Source organism: Nomascus leucogenys, chromosome 9 (genome assembly GCF_006542625.1).
Source record: "Nomascus leucogenys isolate Asia chromosome 9, Asia_NLE_v1, whole genome shotgun sequence".
Lineage (NCBI taxonomy): Eukaryota > Metazoa > Chordata > Mammalia > Primates > Hylobatidae > Nomascus > Nomascus leucogenys.
This window is the reverse complement of record NC_044389.1, coordinates 14321958-14344434: the sequence shown is the minus strand read 5'-3', so window position 1 is coordinate 14344434 and position 22477 is coordinate 14321958. Positions and strand designations below refer to the sequence as shown.

At 53.0% G+C, this 22477-nt stretch overlaps 1 protein-coding gene across 5 annotated transcripts in view; it reads left to right on the top strand.

The window, feature by feature from the left end:
• Positions 1-22477, top strand: part of NAV1 (neuron navigator 1) — a 287918-nt gene that overhangs the window by 108729 nt on the left and 156712 nt on the right. For 4 of the 5 annotated variants that reach the window (XM_012502004.2, XM_030818658.1, XM_030818657.1 and 1 more), the window contains exon 4: positions 639-1430. The exons of the other annotated variant lie outside the window; for it this stretch is intronic. In XM_012502004.2, the coding sequence (XP_012357458.2) occupies positions 639-1430 (792 nt within the window). The remainder of the gene's footprint in view (positions 1-638; positions 1431-22477) is intronic. 5 annotated transcript variants of the gene reach the window in all.

The window sequence follows — 22477 nt, the reverse complement described above, 5'->3', positions numbered from 1 at the left end:
TTTATCTCCCCCCTACCCCCCACTCATCCGCCTCTGCAGCTCCACTCGCAGATACCTCCCCCTCCCGAGCCAGAAATAGACACACTATCTCTCCCCCACCTCCCTCCCCGTGCGCACACTCGCTCCCCTCCTCCTGTTTGCTCCCCGCCTTCCCCTTCCCTCCTTCCTCTGCTCGGAGCTGCAGCCTGCAGCGTCGACTCGGGCTGGCTGGCTGGCTGGCTGAGTGTGGCCGGGGCGCTGCCCGGCAGTGCGGTGTCCACGGGACTGACAGGCAGGCAGGCCGCGGGCTGGGATCCCGACACCAAAGCACCTCTGGGCGCCGGAGGAGCCGCTGGGCTTCCATCCTTCCTTTGACTGATTTTTAAATTTTAATTTGTATTTTCCCCGCCGCCCCGCCCCTTTTCCTCCGACCCCGCCCTACCGCTCCCCGGCTTCCCTGCTCTTTCCTTTTTCCTGGCTTCCTTCCTCGCGTTTCTTTCCCCTGCGCCCTCGGCTTGCCTCCCTCCCTCCTCCCTCGCTCCCTCCCCCTTCCTCTCTCCTTCTTCCTCGGTTTCTTCCGTCCTCTCTCTCCCCCCTCCTCCTCCCCCGCCTCCTCCTCCTGCGCCCCCGCCCCCTGCCCCCTCCCCCCGTGCCTGCAGACGCGCGGATCGTCCATGCGCTCCTCGCGGGCAGAATGCTGGGCAGCAGCGTCAAGAGCGTGCAGCCCGAGGTGGAGCTGAGCAGCGGCGGCGGCGACGAGGGCGCGGACGAGCCGCGGGGCGCCGGCAGGAAGGCGGCGGCGGCGGACGGCAGAGGCATGCTGCCCAAGCGCGCCAAGGCGCCCGGCGGCGGCGGCGGCATGGCCAAGGCCAGCGCGGCTGAGCTGAAGGTCTTCAAGTCCGGCAGCGTGGACAGCCGTGTCCCCGGCGGGCCGCCCGCCTCCAACCTGCGCAAGCAGAAGTCACTCACCAACCTCTCTTTTCTCACGGACTCCGAGAAAAAGCTGCAGCTTTATGAGCCCGAATGGAGCGACGATATGGCCAAGGCACCCAAAGGCTTAGGCAAGGTGGGGTCCAAGGGCCGGGAAGCTCCGCTGATGTCCAAGACGCTGTCCAAGTCGGAGCACTCGCTCTTCCAGGCCAAGGGCAGCCCGGCGGGCGGCGCCAAGACCCCCCTGGCTCCGCTCGCGCCCAGCCTGGGAAAGCCGAGCCGGATCCCTCGAGGACCCTATGCGGAGGTCAAGCCGCTCAGCAAGGCGCCTGAAGCGGCCGTGAGCGAAGATGGCAAATCGGACGACGAGCTGCTCTCCAGCAAGGCCAAGGCGCAAAAGAGCTCTGGGCCCGTCCCCTCAGCCAAGGGCCAGGAGGAGCGCGCCTTCCTCAAGGTGGACCCCGAGCTGGTGGTGACCGTGCTGGGAGACCTGGAGCAGCTGCTGTTCAGCCAGATGCTGGGTAAGTCCTGCCGCCCCGCCCCGCCCCGCCCCTGGCTTTCTCCTAACCAGCTGCTGGGGAAGGTGTGGGGAAAGCGAAGCCCCCTCCCCTTGCGCCTTCCCGGAGGGCCCTCCTGTTCACGATCAGGCTGTGATGGGCATTGCGCCCAGATGTGCTGAGCTGGCCCACCTCCAGATGCGCATGGCTCAAGTGTACCTTCTTAAAGACATTACAGGCGGGAACCCGGGCTCGACTCTGGCCTGCCCGAGGTGAGGCTGGACAATGGGGTGGGGGGTCACAGGCTCTCAGGAATAGAGCCAGAATCCCAATATGGCAAAACCTGGGACTGGTGGAAACCTCCGTTGTGGCGTGGCCTGCGCTTGACAGGAGCATCCGGCATTGCAAGGGGAGCGTCCAGAGAGAGCCCGGATCTAGAGGACAGATGTGGGAGAGCAGATGTGAGGGCTGATTGGCCCCGGAACACAGCTGAGGCTCCACTTCCTCTGTGGATCCCGAGTGGGAGCGCAAGTCGGATTTCCCCGCGGTGTGAGGATTCTGGCTAAGAGAAGCGTCTAGGGCCGGGGGCGGGCGGGCTGCCAGCTGCGCGCATCTGGGCGCATGTCCTATACCTCAGCCCCGGCTCTGGCCCCAACCCCTACACCCGCAGGTCTTTTAGGGCGTGTGGAAAGCTCTGGGCTTTAGCGCCGAGACTCCTGTTTGACCGGGAAACCTTTGCCCTGTGGCTAATGGAAGCCGAGCAGGCGGGAAGGGAGGAACAAAGCTTGCTCGAGTGGAGGAAGCGCGCAGAGCTCTTCCATTGTTCTCCGTGCCTGAAGAGTCTGTGCAAAAAATCCCGAAGCGGGCCCCGGAACTGCTCTTTCTCTCCCCAGAGAGCCCCTGCCCTCAGAGAGGAATAGAGCTGGGATGTGCCGGACGCCAGGCGGCCATGCTTCGGGAACTGGCACGGGCACTGTTGGGGCCACGGAACAAGGACGGCGGGGCCTGGAGCCCAGGCGAGCTGCTTTGGCTGCGCGGACTTGTTGCGGTGGCTGGGATGTGGGTCCTCCGGCGCCGAGGGACCCGAGCTTCCTGGGTACCCGGCAGGCTGCCCGCCCGCTGGGGGCTGGGAAGGGGCGTGCCAATGCGCGTGTGAAGGGGCGGGGCCGAGTGACGGGCTTGGCGGGTGGGGGGGTGGGGAACAGGCAAGAGCTCGCCAGGCAGCCCTGGAGAATGCGAAGCCTGAGGAGACCGGTTCGGCCTGCTGCAGTATAGGGACCCTCGACTCCTGTGTGGGCTAGGATGAGGGTCCTCTGACAGGGGCAAGGATTTGGGCCTTTGGAGAACCGATCCTCACGCAGGAGGCCGCAAATGGGCTTTGCAGAGGCAATCAGGAGACTGGACAAGGGCAAAAGAAGAGCACCCTTTTCCCCTGGGAGCCCCTCCTGAAGGTGGGGTTGGCTGGGTGGGCGCAGAAGCTGACCAGGCAGCCTCACTCTGCAAAGGAAATGTGCCTCTTGGTCCTCAGTGTGGGGCTGAGCCTGTCAATGGCCCTGCCCCAGTGAATGGGGCAAGAGAGACAATAAGGGAAAAAATTAATAAATTTTTGGCAGGCACCAAGGAGGGATATGGACAAAAGGCAACTGGCCCATGTGACAGAGCGCCCTGCTGAGGGACTGAAAGGAGGGTGAGAGAGGAAGGGACTGTGTGTGTGTGTGTGTGTGTGTGTGCGCGCGCGTCAGACTGAGAGAGGGACTTGGCGAGGGAGGGCAAGGGAGTATCGGGGCACAGAATAGCAGAAGGCACAGAACCCTTTTCAAGGTCAAGGCTTTACTTGTTGGGGATGACTTAGCTGGTCTGGGTGCTCTCCAGCCTGGAAGCCCTCACACTGTGGCAGAAGCTGACTGCCCATTGAAGTCGTCTTAGTTGCTCCTCAAGAGGAGCCAAACAGTCCTGAGCTGGCTAGGGAGGTGGGAGGAGGGGCAGGAGTGGGGAGGAGGGCAGGTGCAGGGAGGGTGGGAGAGGAGGAGAAGCTGAGCTGTGGTCCCTTATTCCTGCTCAGCAGTTGTCACTTCTCAAAGTACACTGACACTTTCAGCAACGTTGGAAGTGCGGAGAGAACACCTCCACTTCCCAGTTGGGGAAATGCAGAGTCAAAAGCATTGAGGGCCTTAAAGGCATCTGAGTTCATGGTGGAAGGGAGATTCCACATTGATCTCCTGAGGCCGAAGTCGCAGCTCTTCCAAGGAGACCTGATGGAGAGAGGAAGAGTCAGCGGGCAGAGGGACCTGCCCAAGGCTGTGTCTACTGGGCATGGGCCATCAGAGCTGCCTTGATGACCCCACAGAGGGCTGAGGGGCTTAGCTCTCTGGGGTGTGGAGAGAAGGGTGGAAACTCCCACACCTGCCTGTCTCCAGCTGAGAGGACCCAAAGTTGGGAGGTGGGGAGTTGGTTCAGGCTGTAGCAAGGCAGAGCCTGGTGTCAAACGGTGGTGGGGAGGAAAGGAGGGGAGCTGGTGACCTCCAGACTAGGCTTTTCTCTGTGTGATGGGTGGAGGGCAGACTGCCTGGGGGAGGGGTAGAGGGAGAGGAACTACAGAGGGAATCCGTCTTCCAGAGCCAATGAAGGTGGTGTTCAGGTATCAGACAGGCCCTCAGTGTAGAGCAGGGTGGCCTCTGGGGAGAAGAATGGTGCCTTGATGTTTCAGGATTGTGATTGAAGACACTGGGCATTTGTCTCCACCTCAGTGGGGCTCAGTGTTCAGTTATGTTCACTCCATAGTACCATCCTAGATCCAAGAGGCTGCCAAGAATCAATTTCTGAGGCGGAAAGAGGGGGTGGGAGTGAGGCAGCTTCAAGTCAGAGCCTTTCGGTAATAAAAGGGAAGGATTGAAATCTGATCATCCCCTTCCCAGAAATCAGCCGGGGTCCCAGATGGTCTAGGCAGGCTCCCTGTCCTTTCGCTAACCTTGGAAGCTGCCAAATAACTAGGGCCCCACTGGGGATCCCTAGAAACTTGGAAGACTGAGGGGTGAGTACCAAGGGCAAATGGGCTAATTCCAGGAATTAGATGCCTCTGGACCCTGGCCCAATATTCACATCAGGCATGGCTCTGGAAGAAAGGCCACCAGGCCCTTGGCCTGGGTCTGGGGGCTAAGCTGGAGGCTGCATTCCTGAGTTCTCTGTGTAGAAGTCCTAAGCTCTGTGACCCCCTCTGGGACTGAGTTTCCCCATTTGTGAGTGGAAGAGACACTCCCATGGCTCATCCTTACCCCCTAGGGATGGAAAGGGGGTGTAGATTAAGGTGATCAGACCTGGAAAATGTCCCAAGTGGCTTAAAGAGAGCCTGTATTAATACAGAGCAGTAAAATACAGATGCACCTCAATTTGTGATGGGGTTATGTCCCGTTAAGCCCACTGTAAGTTGAAAATATTTAAGTCGAAAATATTTAAGTCAAAAATGCATTGAATACACCTCACGTACTGAACGTCATAGCTCAGCCTAGCCTACCTTAAACGTGCTCAGAACACTTATATTAGCCTACAGTTAAGCAAAATCATCTACTTAAGCCTATTTCATAATAAAGTTGCATATTTCATGGAATTTATTGAATACTATACTAAAAGTGAAAAACAGAATGGTTGTATGGGTACTAGAAGTATAGTTTCTACCAAATTTATTACTTTCATGTGATCATAATGCCAAAAAAGCAGAAGCTGAACAATCACAAGTTGGGGGCTGTCTGTACTATAGTAACACCCCAAATCTTCCTACCTCATCTTCCCTGGACCTGAGGATCTCAAAGCAAAACCAGTCTTTTGACACTCCAGGTGTTCATGTTCCCTCCTTCTGTCCTCCAGGAAAAGGGGGCAAAGTGAGACAGCTAAGACTGCCCAAGGTCAGGGCGTAAAAGAACCCAGGAACCCGGACTTCCTAGTCCCTCTTCGTCTCGAAGGTGTCTGGACCCACACAAGAGGTTGTCATGACAACAGCTAGGCCCTCTGAAGCACAGGCCAAGTAGAAATGAGGAAGAAAGGCAGGAAGCTGTTCATTTCTAAGCCATTTGATTGATGTGAATTTTTTGGTGGGGAGGGGCAGTGCAAGGGGGTTGCTCCAGTGAATGTGCTCTGGGATGCTTCGAGTAGCAGGGGAAAGAAATGTGTTCACAAATACTTCATTTTCCTTTTTATTCAGTGCATTGTGGGGCTGGGGTGGGTAGAGAATTCTTCAAAGAACTGCCACCCAGAACAGATAGGTGATAAGTGGAAACTTATCCAGCACCCTCAGATTCCCTGAGGCCTAGCAGGAGAGTGAGGACAAAGCTCACTTCTGCCCTTCCTCTGGGCAGCAGCAGTAGTGATGGAGGATGCTTGTGGAATCACAGGCAGGAGAAAGGGCTGTGGCAAGGTGCAGCAGCCTGCAGGTTTGTGTGTATGTGTGTGGAGAAGGCACTGGCACAAAACCTTGGAGCTGTGAGGCCTCCTGCCTTCCTCCAGGTTAGCACCGAGAATATTTCTTTTCTCACCATGTCCAGAAAGTTTTCTTCCAAGGCTAGGCTTGGGCCCCCACCCAGCTCATGTTCCTCTCCTTTGGGCATTGCCTTGTTCTCACTGCTGCAGTCAAAGCTGTCAGCTTTGACTCACAGCCCATGGCTCTGCCTCTGAGAGTAACGCATGGATGAATAAGTAGGTCCTAGGGGCAGTTCCTCTGCCCTGGGGAGAAGGTACAGATGGAGGAGAAGTGCCCAGAGCTACTCTGGCTCCCTGAAGCTTAAGCCAACCCAGGGAGATACCCTTTACCATCCATCACTGATGGTTCTAAGCCCAGGCCACAGGCCTCTTCTAGACCTGGATTGAATGGGTAGCAGGACCAAGTCACCTGGAGTCCTGGGATGTTTCCTGACACTTTCTTCTTGTTTCACCCCTTCTCACTTTCTCTGCCCAATTTGATACTGTGGCTGCAAATGCCCACCCCCTACCACCCACCCCCATCACAAGCTGCCAACACCAGATCCTTCCCCTCCTGCTGACCTCCAATCTTGCCTTTCTCTGCAGCTATCCTTCCACACACATATACTGCACCTCACAGCCTCTGACCCTGAGGGTGAAGGTGCAGGCTGCTCCATGTGGTGCAAGGGAGAGCCAGTGCTGTATTGAGCAGACTGAGCAGAGCCCTCAGGGTCCATAACTGCAGCTTAGCCACCTCTGCAGCACACTGCAATGTCTTCCTGGATAGCCAAGTCCCTTTCTCTCTGCAGAGCGCTCCACCTCCCTCACCCTTCCCTGAGATTTCATAGAATCCTAGGATGGAAATTGTCTAGTTGAGCCACCTACCTCAAGCCAAAATTAATCCCACTATAGCATCATAGGCAGGTGGGTGTTCTGTTTACACTCTCCTAGTGACAGAGGGCTCACTACCTTATTTTCCAGGAAAGCACTCATTATTAGAAAGATATTTCTTCTGTTGAGCTTTGATTCTGTCTTCTGAGAATTTCTACCCATGAGTCTGAATTTGCTCTCTGGATGCTTACAGATGAAGCTAGCCTGCCTTTCCCAGGATCCCCTTTCTTATATTTGGGGTCAGACACCTATCTATGCTCCATTTGTCTTTTCTGCTTTTGCCTCTTCCTTCCGTTTTTCTTCCATCTGTCTTCTTTTGGAACAAGACCTGATAGGAGGTGCCTGACCTGTTCACCCTGACTCACGGGCCCAGTGGAGTCCAGCTCTCCACCTGGACCCCACTGTCTGCATCTCAGAGCAGCCCCCTGCCGGGGACCCACAGCACCTGGCTGGTCTTTCTCCTGGCCCAACCAGGAAGCTCTCCTCCCCAAAGCCCAAAGCCCAAAGCCTTCTCCCTCTGCCTGGAAAGCCTGAGCCAGCCAACGAGGGGAAATGGATGCCACATGTTTCTCATTTGGGCTGGCTGACCTCCCCCCACACCCTGTTTGGATTACCCAGATGCGTTTGATGTCCCGGAGCCTGCGGCCTTTTCTCTCATGCACAGGAAGGGCCGGGTGGGGAGGCAGGGGTTGCCAGGCCCAGCTCACTGGCCCTGCGTGGGCAGGTTCCCTCCTATAGGAGGCAGACATCACCTCCAGCACCTTCCCCCACACTGCTGCTTCTGGGGACTGGGCCTCCTGAAGGAAGCAGGACACCAGTGCCTTCAGGGTTCAGCTCCACCTTGTTCAATGAAGGCAGGTCTTTGCTTCCTTCTGACCCACAGAGATCGGGGTCAGACTGGGAGGATGCCCCAGGAACTGTTTTTATCTCTCATCTGGAGGCTGAGGGAGGAGCAGAGTTGCACTAAAGGTGTGTCTGGCATGGCTGTCCAGTGTGGGCACAGCAGTGTGTGCCTGGGATAAGCAGAGTGACCCACTTTCCACCATGTTGGTTTGTACCTTGTATAAGCACTTTTTTTTTTTCCTCAGACTTGATGCCTTTGGAATGTGGAGGGGTGTGTTGCATAGGTGGGAAGCTCCCATTAGGGGAGAATGAGGACCCATTGGGAGTTTCCAGATTGCTCCAGCCCATTCTGGTGCTGAGGTAGGGATGGGAGGGCATGGAGAGCAGCCCATCTCCAGGTTCACCCACTAAGAGCTTTGTCTCCAGCAGGCCCCAGGCTCTCCCTGCCAGCGCTGTTGTATGTTGCGTGTTTGACACACACTTCTCCAACTCAGCTCCAGCCAAACCTCAGCAAGGCAGCCAGGGCTCGGCAGGGTCTGGGCCTTGGCCTGAGCCATCCTGGAATCTATTTTAGACATCTCAATGATACATTTCAGGACCACTAGAGTGGGTGGTTTCTCCACAGCATCTTCTAATTTCTGGGCGGCAGCTTTCACTCTGGGCTTCTCAGGGTGCTTTCTCTTGTGAGTTAGAGGTGTGGAAAGCAGGGACAAGGGCAGCCCCAAGCCCCGGTATGCTGTGTGTGCCCCCAGTGTTGGTCCTCGTGGAATCCCAGAGTTGTCAAGGTTATCCAGTTGGGGTGTTGTTTGATGTGGTCTCGTCTGGAAGGTTGAATGTTGTAAGCTCCAGGTGTTTCTATGGAGAGCTGGGCTCATAAACTACGACCTTGGGCTGAGCAGGAAGATAGCGAATGTTGAGAAAGTAAGACTTAGGCAAGTATGACGAGAGCTATTGGGTTAATAGGTTGTATGGCACATGGCACAAACCCCTAGAACTCGGGTGAGGTTGGGTGTCAGGGTGTGAAGACTAAGTGTGTAGTGAATGGTATGTTTTCACATGGATCAGTGCATATAAACAAACTCCGGGCGCGGTGGCTCACGCTTGTAATCCCAGCACTTTGGGAGGCCGAGGCGGGCGGATCACGAGGTCAGGAGATCGAGACCATGGTGAAACCCCGTCTCTACTAAAAATACAAAAAAAAATTATCCGGGCGTGGTGGCGGGCGCCTGTAGTCCCAGCTACTCGGAGAGGCTGAGGCAGGAGAATGGCGTGAACCTGGGAGGCGGAGCTTGCAGTGAGCCGAGATTGCGCCACTGCACTCCAGCCTGGCAGCCTGGGTGACAGAGCGAGACTCCGTCTCAAAAAAAAAAAAAAAAAAAAAAACTCACCGGCTTGCAGCACATATGCACATACTGAAGGGACGTTTGCGTGCATGTATATGTAACAGCTGGGCAGGTTTAAAAGAGTCTGAAATATGACCCTGGTGGAACAGCTTCCCCCAAACAGACCCCTAGGCAGAGCCCGCTGGGGTTTGGACTCCTTGGCTTCTTTCCCAGAAAAGCACTGTAAGTGCTGGTTACTCCTCAGACTCTGAGGACACAGGCCCCCTTTGCCCTTGGTGACCCACTAACCAGGCCCTTCCCTTTTGGGGAAGCTGGCAGCTACCCAGCAGGCCCTGCCTTCTCTCTGCAGGATCCCTAAACTGTCATGGGGTCTAGGATTCCAACATCCCCAGACTGAGGCTGCTCCTGGGACCTGATTATCCCAGGGGGGAAATGAAAAGTTCAAGAATCAAAAGAATCAATAATCTAATAGTTATCAATAACATGTATCAATCACTTGATAAGTGAAAGTCATCATTCTTGTTCCTCAAGCCAAAATTAATCCCACTATAGCACCATTGGCAGGTGGGTGTTCTGTTTACACTCTCCTAGTGACAGAGGGCTCATTACCTTATTTTCCAGGAAAGCACTCATTATTAGAAAGATATTTCTTCTGCTGAGCTTTGATTCTGTCTCCTGAGAATTTCTACCCATGAGTCTGAATTTGCTCTCTGGACGCTTACAGACGAAGCTAGCCTGCCTTTCCCAGGATCCCCTTTCTTATATTTGGGGTCAGACACCTATCTATGCTCCATTTGTCTTTTCTGCTTTTGCCTCTTCCTTCCGTTTTTCTTCCATCTGTCTTCTTTTGGAAGAAGACCTGATAGGAGGTGCCTGACCTGTTCACCCTGACTCACGGGCCCAGTGGAGTCCAGCTCTCCACCTGGACCCCACTGTCTGCATCTCAGAGCGGCTCCCTGCCGGGGACCCACAGCACCTAGCGGAGCTTTCTCCTCGCCCATCACTTAATACTCACAATAATTCTATGATCCTGGCACTTACAAGTGAGGAAACTGAGGCACTGAAATACAGGTAATCTGGCCGGGCAAAGTGGTTCACACCTGTAATCCCAGCACTTTGGGAGGCCGAGGCAGGTGGATCACTTGAGCTCAGGAGTTTGAGACCAGCTTGGGCAACATTGCAAAACCCTGTCTCTACTGAAAATACAAAAAATTAGCCAGGAATGGTGGCTCACACCTGTAGTCCCAGCTACTTGGGAGGCTGAGGTGGAAGGATCACTTGAGCCTGGGAGGTGGAGGTTGCAGTGATCTGAGACCACGCCACTGCACTCCAGCCTGGGTGATAGATCAAGACCCTGTGTGAATACAGGTAATCTACCCAAAGCCAGTAAAGCAAGTGAGCAACAGAGCTAGGATTTAAACTTAACCCCTATGGTAACCTGCCTCCAGGAGCCTCAAGACTCCCTCAAACATTGAGTCTGATTCCATTTAATTCAGGAGCAACTTGTCAAGCAGTTAGTGTCGGCAGAGCACTGTGCTTCCTGAGACTGAAGTTCTGGGCCCTGCTTGCTAGGTTCTGAAAGGGTGGATGAGGAGATAGAAGTGTCCAGGCTCATTCCAGTACAAGCAGAATGCAGCATGCTGCAAAGAAGCCAGAAAGGGCGACTGAGGGCTCGGCCACCTGGAATTAGCATCAGTGCATAGGGTGTGTGGGGGCACATGTGAGATGGGTGGGGAGGGGGACACGCTACAGAAGTGATGTGAATTTTGATAGAAGGGTGAGATTCTGGCAGTAGAGGCAAGAAAAACTAGAAAAGGATGGGAGGAGGAACTGTGGGCTTGATGGCAGGTAGTGAAGAGTCCTATCTGGCTTAGAGAGGTGGAAAAGGTGGTGAAAGAGGAGATGAGATCAGAAAAACAGGTTGGGGTGGGATCATGGCTGATCCGACATGGAGTGCACTGGGACTCAACCGTAGGCTCTGAGCAGACATTTGAGTGGAAGAGACCAATCAAAGTTTGTCCCCAAAGGATCCCCAAAAGAATCCTGTGCCCACTGGTCCTTGGAGATGTTGCTGATCGATGAGATCAGCCAGCCGGGGCCTCTCAAGTTTCACATCTGTCTGCTCCAGGGAAGATTATTCTTGCGGCCTATGCAGTGCCCACATGGGATGGATGGAGGGAGAGGACTCCTGCAGCCTCCATTCCCAGAGGTTGGCTCTCTGAGAGGGTAGGGGCACCCCTTATCCTAACTCTTAGCCTAAACTCAAGTCGTCTTCTTCCTCTGTTCCTTTGGTATGCCACCAGGCTGTTCCAATTGCCATGCCCTGGGAATTGAGTAGGCCCTACTATGTGAGGTGCAGTGCTCTGCCCTGACCAGGAATTGTGCTCCACTGCCCCAGCCCTGGGAAGTGCTCTGCTGAAAACAGTCCTACAGCCCACAGCAAAGCTTGAACCAGACTACATATAGCAGAACCAAGACATTAAACCAATTTGGGACTAGACAGGGGAGCTTTTCAATTGCACACTATTCAGTGGTAGGCATAAGTGGTGTGGTGCCACGTACTAGCTCTAGCTTTACTGTTCTATCCAAGAAGGCTTCCTGAAGGAGCTGGAAGTTGGGGAGGAATTTAAAGGAGTTTTAAAGGAATATTTATAAGAATCAGAGGCTGAGCGCAGTGGCTCACACCTGTAATCCCAGCACTTTGGGAGGCCAAGGTCGTAGAATCGCTTGAGCCCAGGAATTCAAGACCAGTGTGGGCAACAAAGCGAGACTACATCCTTACAAAAAAGGTTTTTAAAAATTATCTGTGCATGGTGGCATGTGCCTGTAGCCCTAGCGACTCAGGAGGCTTAGGTGGGTGGATCACTTGAGCCTAGGAAGTTGAAACTGCAGTGAGCTGTGATTGGGCCACTGCACTCCAGCCTGAGTGACAGAGCAAGACCCTGTCTCTAAAAATAAATGAATAATAAATAAAATAAATAAAGGAATCCAAGACATTTGGTACAATGGGAGAAGACATTCCAGTTATCCAGCTTTGTTTGTTTGAAGGTAGGAGAACTAGATGGGGACTAGCTGGCTTGGAGCCCTCCGAGCAGATGGTCCTTCAGGGAGTGAAGACAGCCGGCTGCGCTGGGGTAGGAGAGCTTGTGGGGAGTGAGGGTTTCCCTTCTCCTAAACTCAAGCCTTCATCTTTCTCTGTTCCTTTAAGATGCCACTGGCTGTTCCAGTTGCCATGCCCTGGGCGTTGCCATGGGATTCCATTGCTGTAGGAGTGACAATGTTTTGCCATAGAGGATCTGGTTTTGCCGTGGAGTCCAGGGGTCCCTAGGAGCTATTGTCCTAGAGTTCACAGGTTGCCATGGGTGTAGGTACTGTCCTACTGTCTTCATGCTCCCACAGGGCCTTCATGGTGACGTGATGTCCAGGGGTGGAGCATTTACAGCATGGCCTCCCTGTCATCCTGCCCATGACTGCAGCACCCGGGAAAGAGAGTCACAACAGCAGGGAAGGCAGCAGAGCCTATTTGGGGTTGGGGAGCAGGCAGGCCAGTGCTGCTGCTGCTCCCACTGCCACAGTGGATGGCAGCAGACATGAGAGCGGCCTTCCTCAGCCGTAGTGGCGGGGCTGAGACCCTGCGCTGCCTGACACTCTGCCTGCCCAGTGGGGTTTGCTTGCTGCTCGGCAGGCAGCACGGAGAGGCTGTTGCTGCTCCTGCTGCCACCATCAAGGGACCCACTGGGCTCCTAGGAGCACCAGCGTCAGGCCTCCCTACTTGGCACCGCAGGACTCTCTGAGGTTTCCCAGCCCAGCCTGTAGCTTTGGGACCACTGAGGGCCTGCTGCAGGGTCTAGGCTCCTTGGAAGGGAACACTTAGACCCTGAGACTCTAATCGAGGCCATGCACTCTGCAGACAGTTCAGGCATCTTCATCCTGAGGACCCATGGGGGACCATTTAACACTCACAGACGTGTCTGAGTCACTGGAAATCAGCAACAAGGAGTACTAACATTTACTGAGCACTCACTGTTTGCTAGCTGTGCTAGTGCTTTGTTTGTGCAAACCCATTTTATCCTCACACTGAGATATTAATCAAGGATCATATGCAAAATATTTGACAACCCTCACAGGCTTCAGAGCTGGAGGAGTCCTGGGACCCCCCTGTTAACTGTGGTTGCTGGATTGTGGAGGTCCCAGAGGAAGGGCCCAGGTGGCCAGGGTGGCAGGGGAGCACATGAGGGCTCAAAAAAGCACTTATTTGACTACTGTAAGGAAGTGTTTCATATTTTTTAGCAACCAATATGGCCTTATTTGTGCATGCTTGTTGACTTGTTGACACTGTTATATAAGATTTAGGTATAAGGAAACTTAGGGGAGCCTAAAGGAGGCTAAGCAACTTACCCCAAAGGAATGTGGCAAGTTCACAGTCAAGCTAAGCTTCAAACAAGGTTTGATTCAGGCTCATCATTCAGCCGCTAGATTCTACTGCCTCTTGCACAAGTAGCAACTCACTGCTCCCCCTGCCCTCTTGATGTTCTAGAACCCTTGCACTACATCAGTCTAGCAATGGTCCTTAGAGCCCAGGCCTATAGAAATCGGTTCTCTCTTGCCCTCCTTAGCATTCCTCGAGAGTCAGCTATCTGCCAAGTACCCTTCCTCTCAAGCCTCTCACTGTCTAATGTAGGAAGCAGACCCACAGAGGGGCGGTTAGGATAGAGTATCATGGCTAGTGCTGGACAGAGCAAAGCCCTGATGCTTCAAGAAGAGCCTCCCCAGATGTACAGGAAGGAATAGGGCCAAAGTGGCTGGGATGAGGATAACTAGAATGGTCTGGAAGAGTGGGGGCCTGAAATAAGCTGTTCGTCTGCCTCTTTTTGACTGGGAATGCTGGCTCTGTCACTCACTAACTGTTGATCTTAAATAAGCCACTTAACTGCCTGTTAAAATAGGGATTAGACTCCCCAGCTCCCAGATCTGGGAGGCTGGATGAGATGCTGCATGGGAAAGGACTGGTGCAGAGGCTGGCACGTGGCTGGTTCTGCAGATGTCAGCCCATCAGCATTTCAGGGAATGACTTCCCTTTTACTCTCCCCTCTGCTCACCCTCAGCCTGTAGCCCCTGATTTCTAGACTAGATTTCCCAGAGTGCTGCATCTAGTGGAGAAGTTAGCTTCTTCATGGAAGATTTAAGGACTCATCATAATATCTATCATTTATTATATGTTATGCACCAGGCACTATTCTAAGCACTTTACACGTATTCATTCATTTAATCGTCACAACAATCTAGTGGATTAGGTACTACTCTTATCCCCTTTTTAGCAATGAAGAAACTGAGAGGTTAAGTAATTTCCCCAAGGTCACACAGCCATGAAGTGGAGTCTGGGTATGACCCCCAGGCAGTCTGGCTCCAGTGACCTGCCTCCTTAGCCACTATGCCATAAGGCTTCTCACCAGTGGAGAGCACTGGCATTCTTGCATCCCACAGGCATCATAAGCCCTGTTGGGCAGCAGCCCAGATCTTTTATTCTAAACAGGGTGGACCCACTCTGAGGTTTCCTATAAGAGTTTAGTGGCACAGGGAACTGAGCCTAGAACATCCCTGGACCCACTTGGGTACCTGCCACAGGCTGAGGACAGTTTGTACGCTCTATGGCTGATGCACTTTTACCACTATCTGTGTTTAATTCTGCACTCTGCACACCCATCCTTTAGGTCCCAAAGGGCTAGTATATCTGCTACAGGGGACAGGTGTGCACCAAGACTCTGGTGTCTGGCCTTGGCCTGGAGCCCTACGTGTCTCTGAGTCCCTGACTGCCTGGGGCGATAGAAGAAGCACCAGCTTTGGAGTTATGCTTGTGAGGGTTCAGATCAATTCCAGTGCTTACCAGCTGGTTGTCCATAGCCCTCTTTGCACTTATTCCTCTTCTGTAGAATGGGGCTTGTACCCACAGCAGGGGGGTAATTATATGGATTATCTAGAAGAGTGAGCATAGAGCACCTGGCACACCATAGATGATCAGTAAAGCTAGTTCCATTTCCACTTCTCCTGCAGGCCTGCAGACACCCTGTCCTTCCTCACCCTAACCACCGTGGCTCTGCAGACACTAGGGGCAACTAGTGCTCACAATGTGCTTCATTCACAGAATGGCTCCAGCCACTGACTTTGTTTCAATTCAGCCCTGATACTTTAGCTTAGACTCTTGATTGTGCCTTTACAAGCCCCCTGGAGCCAGCTTAAACAAAAGGGAGAGTTTATTAAAGGACAGAGAGCTGTCTCATAGGGCTGGAGCTCAGGAACCCGGCATGTTTCCACGGGAAAGGGATGAAGTTTTCTGTGCCTCTTCACGTGCTCTGCATTCTTGCTCCCTCCCTGTTTTTCTACACATCTGATTCTTCTCCTCTTGTACCACAGACTGGCTGCTTCTGCCCCCGGTCCATGTAGTGGAACAGGGATGCCCATGGTTTCATGCCTCCTCTGTCCAAGACATCAGCCAATTCCCCCTGGGGCAAAGGGGAACCGGTCTCCAATTGACCCACCCATCACAATTAGAGAAGAAAACATTCTCCAGAAGTTGTCTTTGGCAAAGGTTTTAAGGTTATATGTCAGCCCGGTGGTTGTTTACACTGTGACAAAAAGAAAACAGAAGAAACAATATGGGAAAAGTCAATAGACCATGAGATGTGGAGAAGATTATCAAAGGGTAGCACCTTATGTTCGAGCCGATGACCCATTTCCAATCCTTAGCCTGGGCCTGGCTCCTGTCGAGATCAAGGTGAAAACTGGCCATGTCCTCATTTCTGGGCAGGGATGAAGATTCAGGCCTGATCTATAGCTTTACCCTGGATTTGTCATTTCCCTGTCTGTCCCAGGTTCAGTGAAACCACCTGTTCTGTTCACAATCTCTTCATTGGCCAACAAGCCCTCTGGTGGTCCTCCATGCTTCCTGCCAGGGCTGAGGCATAAAATCTGCCTCAGTGGCCTGTTATCACACAGCTGGGAGGACAGCTGGGGAGGAACGAGGCCAAGACATCCTGGTTCCTTCTCTTCTCTCGTGGGGGAACAGGTGGATGGGCTTGGTGCTGATCCATTATTTCCCACAAGCATGGGGCTGGAGCTAGGGTATTGGGTTGTGGGGAGGGTCCCCTGGTTTTGCCTTACAGGGTGGGATGTTCCATGGGGGAGATAGGAAAAAAATTGCCAAAGAGGATCTAGCCCTGATTCTGAGCCAGAGGAGCCCAGCCGGGACCTGGGCCTGGGGCAGGGGGTGGATTCCTGCCATTTTCCCACACTCTGCATAGAGATTGGATTTCCTGTTGAAATTGTATCTTTGGATTACGATCGTAAAGTTCCCAGCTTCTCAACTCAAGCTGTTTGCAGCAGCTCTGTGTAGCCTAAGTCATCGGCATTACTCTATTGGGTTCTGGGAGGGAAGATCCGGAGTATAGTGGCCAAATGCACAAGCTATGGGGTCAGAGAGACCCAAATTCAAATCCTGATTCTGTTTGAGACCAGCCTGGCCAAGATGGTGAAACCTCGTCTCTACTAAAAATACAAAAATTTGCTGGGCGTGGTGGTGCGCGTCTTATAATCCCAGCTACTCGGGAGGCTGAGGCAGGAGAATAGCTTGAACCCAGGCGGTGGAGGTTGCAGTGAGCTGAGATCGTGTCACTGCACTCCAGCCCAGGGACAGAGCAAGACCATGTCTCAAAACAAATAAACAAACAAATCAAATCCCAGCTCTATATTAACTAGCCATGAGATTCCGACTCAATTAACCTCCCTGAGCTTCAGGTTCCTCATCTATTAAATGGGTCAAATAATATCTGTCTCATAGGATTGCTATGAAGATTAAATGAGATAATGCGTGTAATACACTGAGCACAGTGCCTAGCAAATGAAAAGCACCCCAAAATTGATTGTTTTATATTACTATCTCATTGTTATCTACCCACTCCACTATGTGGGTTTATAGAGGAAGGAGTCATGGCCTCTGCCCTTTGGAGCTCCCTGTCCTGATGGAGGAGACACAGCGCTGCACTCAACAACCCACTGGTTGGTTGGAGGAAACATAGGTCTTGCCTCAGGGAGCTCCCATTTTAGTGGAGGAGATGAGCCCCAGCCTGTTCTTCTCGAGTCCTCTATTTTCCTGGATCCTTCCTCATGAGCCGTGGTATGCCCTCAGCCTGCCCCTCTGCCACCAGTCCACCCATCTCCTCCCTTTTCTCCTGCAGCCAGGCCTGCCATCTCTAGAAAGCCCCCATCTCTCCTTTCTGTGTCTTTGGGCCCAGGTGTCCTTGGGTTACTGGGTGACTTGCTCATTAGGTCCTGCCTGTGTGTGCCAAGCTTGTTCTCAAGAAGCGTCTCCCCAGGATGCTAGTTCCTCTCTAAACACCGCCCAAATTGCACACACAAAAATTAGACCTGTCAGTTTGCACGCTGTCTCCCTTAAATTTGCATTTGATTAAGAAGCACCAGCGTCCTCCCACCCACGCTTCTTCCTTCCCGAGCTTCTTCTCTTTGAAGTGCCCCCTCCACCCCGCCCGACCATTCTCCCAGCTCTCTCCCTTTGCTGTGCTCAGGAAATCCTTCAGTTGGGCTCCTCTCCATTGCCTCGGCCACTCCCGCAGATCTGCTTGGCATTCTCTGCTTCTGGCCTCTTTTCTGAGGCCAGCTCTGCAGAGTTTGCCTGGGTACAGTGTGTTCTCATTGTGCCTCCAACAGTGTCAGTTCCTGGAGCTCACTGTCAGGAGTCCAGCAGCTGGCTTAGAAATCAGCTGCCTTTGCTGAGGGCTCATGGAGATGAGGTGAGGCCTATCCTCCATTTCTGTCCCCACTGGCCACAAGCACTAGCTCATGTAGGAAACCACTAGATGCAGAATAATCTTTGAAAAGCCCTCTCCTCTACTCTTCCCATCTCAGTCTCTCTCTGGAGGGTTGAGGGCAAGAGCCACAGGTGGGCAGATAGCACCCCACCCCCCCACCGCCCACCACCTCTTGAGGTCAGCTGGATCACCTTCACTCCTCCCATGGCTGAAAGACAAAGAGAGGGTAAGACCAGGGTGCTTCTTAGAACACCTGGCTCCTTTTCTGCAGACACGCCTTTGGAGAATCATCATTAAGATGACCGAATTGCCTCTGCCTCCCTGCCCACTCCCAGCCCGACAGTAAACCTGCTGCGGCTTGGAGTTTTTCTACCATTTACGTTGCATCCTCCCTCATCTCTCAATTATCTGTGCTAGTGTTAAAAAAAAAAACATGCCATTCCATCTGCCTCAAACTGCTCTTCTTAAGATTTTGGGATAGCAGTTTTCCTCTTCTGGTTTCCAGTCACTTTTGACTATGACTGGTGCCCATTTTGATGTCTTGAACTCACGTGTAAAGGAAGTGAAGGAACAGGGAGCTCCAAGGGAGTGGGCAGCTGAAGGCCACTCACCCATCAGTAAGTCCCTCTGAGGTCAGAGGGAGCGGGTTGCCAGAGGGAAGGAAATGAGCCCCAGAATCCCACCATTCTCATAAACAGCCCATCGCTCTAATCGCTCCTTCCCCAGCAACACTGGGCCTCCGATCTGCCCATGGTGAAGGCTGGGAAGCCAGCATCTCCTTCCATGTCTGCCTCCCTCTTGCTTCTTGGCTCCCATATGTTCAGGGAATGCAAACTGACACTAGTATCAGCCTGAGCCAGGCATAATTGGAAAGGGAATCTTTCCCCACCCCCAACCTTGTCTTGCCTCCCTCCTTACCAAAAAAAAAAAAAAAAAAAAAATCATATATTATCTCAAGCAGCTCTGTTATGTAGGAAACATAAGTCTGGAAGAAAAGACAGATGGGGTGGGGGATGGTTTATGAGGGCGGTCGAGCAACTGTCCTTTATAGCCACTGAGGAGAGATCAGGAGAAAATGATAGTAACAAGAAGAGCAAGAAGGACTGAGGTTAGACTTTAAGAGCTTGCCTTTATGATAAATAAGAACCAGGAGTGATGGGCGGAGGAAGCCAGGGCCATCTCCCTCCGTGCCTATCTGCCCGGCAGCCCACATCCTTGGCTTACTGCCTGCCTGGAAGATGTTGCCTACCTGTACCCTGGGGGAGAAAGAGCAAGTGGGACAGGGCTGCTGAATATTCTGCCTTTCTCCTGGGTGGGAGCGGCCTTCCCTCACTCTCGGCTCCCTCCTGGCCTGCAATTTCAAGGGCCTGCAGATTCAAGGACTTGGGGTTTCTGGGAGGCAGGGAAGTATGGGGCTCTGTGTGGGCTTCTTGGCAGAACCAGCAGGCAGCCACCCTCCACCATGTTCCATGGTAGGATTTCTCTCAACGGAATTAAAAAAACAAGAGCCAAGAATAGAGGCAAGGACGCCGTGCTCCCTCTCCATGAAGCCAGGCCCCCAGAGAGGTTCAAGACACCTCTGGTTCAGAATTCACCTGAGAGTGTGGGCGCAGCTGAGGCTGAGGATGTCCCCTCACGTCCGATTTTATGGCAAGCCACAACATCACAGCATCAAAGCTAGATGAGTTCTGAGAGGTTAAGTGCAAACTCTTTCATTTTGCAGGTGAAGAAACTGAGGCCCAGAGAAGAACAGGAACTTGCTAAGAATCACCTGGGGCTCCCCTGACTCCTGGTGCAGTGATTTCCCCGCTAAAGTTTAATTAAGCCATCCCCTTCCTTGGGCTGTAAAGTTAGGATGCCCTGACTGGGCACACACCGCTGGTTCTTGAAACAAAGGAGTGGGCTAAGTGCTGTTCCCACCGTGGCAGATGTGTTCTCTGGAGCTGATGGTCTCCTACAGAGAGGGAAGGAGTTGGTGGGACCATGTCAGAGCCGGGTGGGATCATCGTCCCATCCCATCTGACAGATGAGGAAATTGACATGCCCAAAAGCAAAATTTGCCCAAGTCCACCCAGCTGGTGAGTGGCAGATCAGAGACCCCAATCCAGGTCTCCTGCCGTCTATTCCTGTCCTGTGATTCTTCTTGCTTCTTCTTATTTTAGTCAGTGGACCCGGGGAGGAGGATGCACTGCCTGTCACAGTAGCACCTCAGCAAACAGCTGCTATTGGCCTGATCCATGAATTTTTAAAACTGTCTTTGGTTTTAGGGTCAAGTAACAAACTCACCTCTCCCTCCCTGTGGCTTTTAAGCCTCATAAATATGCTTTTAAAAGTCACTCCGCAGTTCCTCCCACATACAGAGACTCATATCATCGCTCAGTGAAACCTGAGGGGCGGCCAGAGCTGCTTTCTATGGCTGAGGGTGGTGGCTGAGGGATCTTCTTCTGGAAGATGCCCCAAGTGTAGGGACATGCCCAGCCCTTGATGGTCCAGGGTGGAGGCCCCCACTACGCATCTGATGGGCCAGTCTCACTGGCCAGAGTCCTATCACAGGCCATGGCCATAGGCCCCAGGAAATTCTCGGTCATTGGTGTCAGCTTGAGGCACTTGAAACCATAGCGCCCATGTCTTCCTCCTGCTGAGGGCTCCTGGGGCCTGGGGACTGCCTCAGGTTTCCCCTTGAGAAAAATTAAGGTGGTGACAGCAGTGGGCAGAGTATGAAGTCGTATCTGCCAAAGTCCAAGCCCCTCTCTCAAAGAGCAGGCCAGCAAGGAGGGTTTGGGATTTCAGCCCCAGATCTAGGAGGCTCCCATCCCTCCGCCTCCTGCCACCCCCCACCAGCTTCCTGGCACCCCTACTCTGATGGCTTTAGCAGGCTTTGTACTCAAATGGGAGTGAGCTTTGCTTCCACACCTCTTAAAAGGTGATTTCTTAAGGATGAAATGTGATGTTCGCTAATGGGCACTTTAAAAGCCTTGGCACAGAGAACCGTGTGCCATGGACTGGGGCAGGCCAGCTCCGTCCACTCGCTCATCACTCCTGTCCACTGCCACCCGTGGCTTTCCTCCTAGGGTCTCTGCCTGTGTCCCAGCCCCTCCCCATGGTCTCAGCACCGCTCACTTGTGTGGGGTGCCGCTGTGGAAGGCACCTTCTGGGGACTGAGACTCCAAGGGTAGAAAGGTGGTGCTGGGCATGGGTCGATGCAGCCCCCCACCCCACTGCTTGGAAGGTTGGAGCATGGAAGGGTGAAGGCTGCCAAGAGCCACCTCTGTAGTGTATAAAATTGTCGCTGGTTCCTAGTCCCGTGGGCTTTTAACGGTCCTGCATGCCTGTTCCAGACCCCATTGTGTGGACAGAAGGGGGCCTTTGGGATCCTTCCCTCCACCTTCTCACCTCACCTCGCTCCTCTCAGCATCTTCATTAGCTGTGTTGGGGTCCCTCCTGCACCTTGCTTCCTTTTCCTAACTCCTCTGTTGAGCAGAGCCATGAGCGGTGTGCTGAAAAACAGAATTAGGTCCTTGGATGGGTTTTCTAGGGAAAATGCATGACAAATGGCTTAAGCGTGGCTGGACCTAGGGCAGGAAAAGCATGGAAGGTAGCTGAGGATGGAGCTTTGGGACCCTGTGTGGCATTGTGGTTAAGATCCCAGGCATGGTTAGCAACAAATGGCATGGGGATCCTCAACACCTGTCGGATATCTACTATATGCCAGTCTAGGAATTTCAACAATGAACAAATAGACCCATTCCTTCTCTTCACGGACTTACAACTTCGTGGGGCAAATGGTGTGGAGCAAATGATCACAGAATCCTCAACTCACATTGGGTACATGTTGTGTAGGGAAGTAAAGGGTGCAAAGATTTGGATTAGAGAGCCTGAGCCAGGGAGGGCTTCTCTGAGGAGGTGAGCTTTCAGCCAGGGCTCTGAGGCTGAGCAGGAGTCAACCAGGCAGAGGGACAGTATGTGTCAGCTCAGAGGTCCGAGGAGGCTCAAGTATTTGAGGAAAGTGGAAGAAGGCCACCGAGGTGGCAGTGGTGCAACATGAGGCTGGGAAGATGGGAGGGTGAGAGGGTGGGCTGGGCCAAACAGGGCCTTGTAAATGAGGGTCAGGATTGTGAATTTTATCCCTACATCCAGTGGAAAGACAGGAAAGCTTTTAATTGGAGAAATGACATCAAGTTTGTGTTTTTCCAAAGTCACTGAGGCTGCTGTGGGGAGAGTAAGTGAGAGAGGTAAGAGTGGTGGGTTCCTGGAAGACACTAGAAGCTGTTAAGAGCCATCCAGGTGACACCACAGTGGCCTGGGTAGGGAAACATCAGTGCAGATGTGAGGGTTGGAGGGCAGTAAACAGATTCCTGCAGGCTCCAGGGAGGGAGCTGAAGTGGAGAGGCTGAAGAACTGACCAGGGATTCCCTGGGAAAAGAGACAGGGACTTGTGGGCCTGGTGCACTGTGTTCCCTGAGCCCACAGTGAGGTTTCTGGTGACACCAGGCTAAGGCTTCTGAACCCCAGGAGCATCTCTGATCCTGTGCATTGATGTTTTTTTTTTTTTCATTTTTACTTTTTTAGAAAATTAAAGCACTTCTTTTTGCCTAAATACAAAAGTTCCTTATGTATAAAGGAAATACATTTGATAATCCCTATTAGAAAACAAGTTTTCTAATAGGGATACCTTTTTAAAAAGGTAAGCTCGGGCTGGGTGCCGTGGCTCACGCTTGTAATC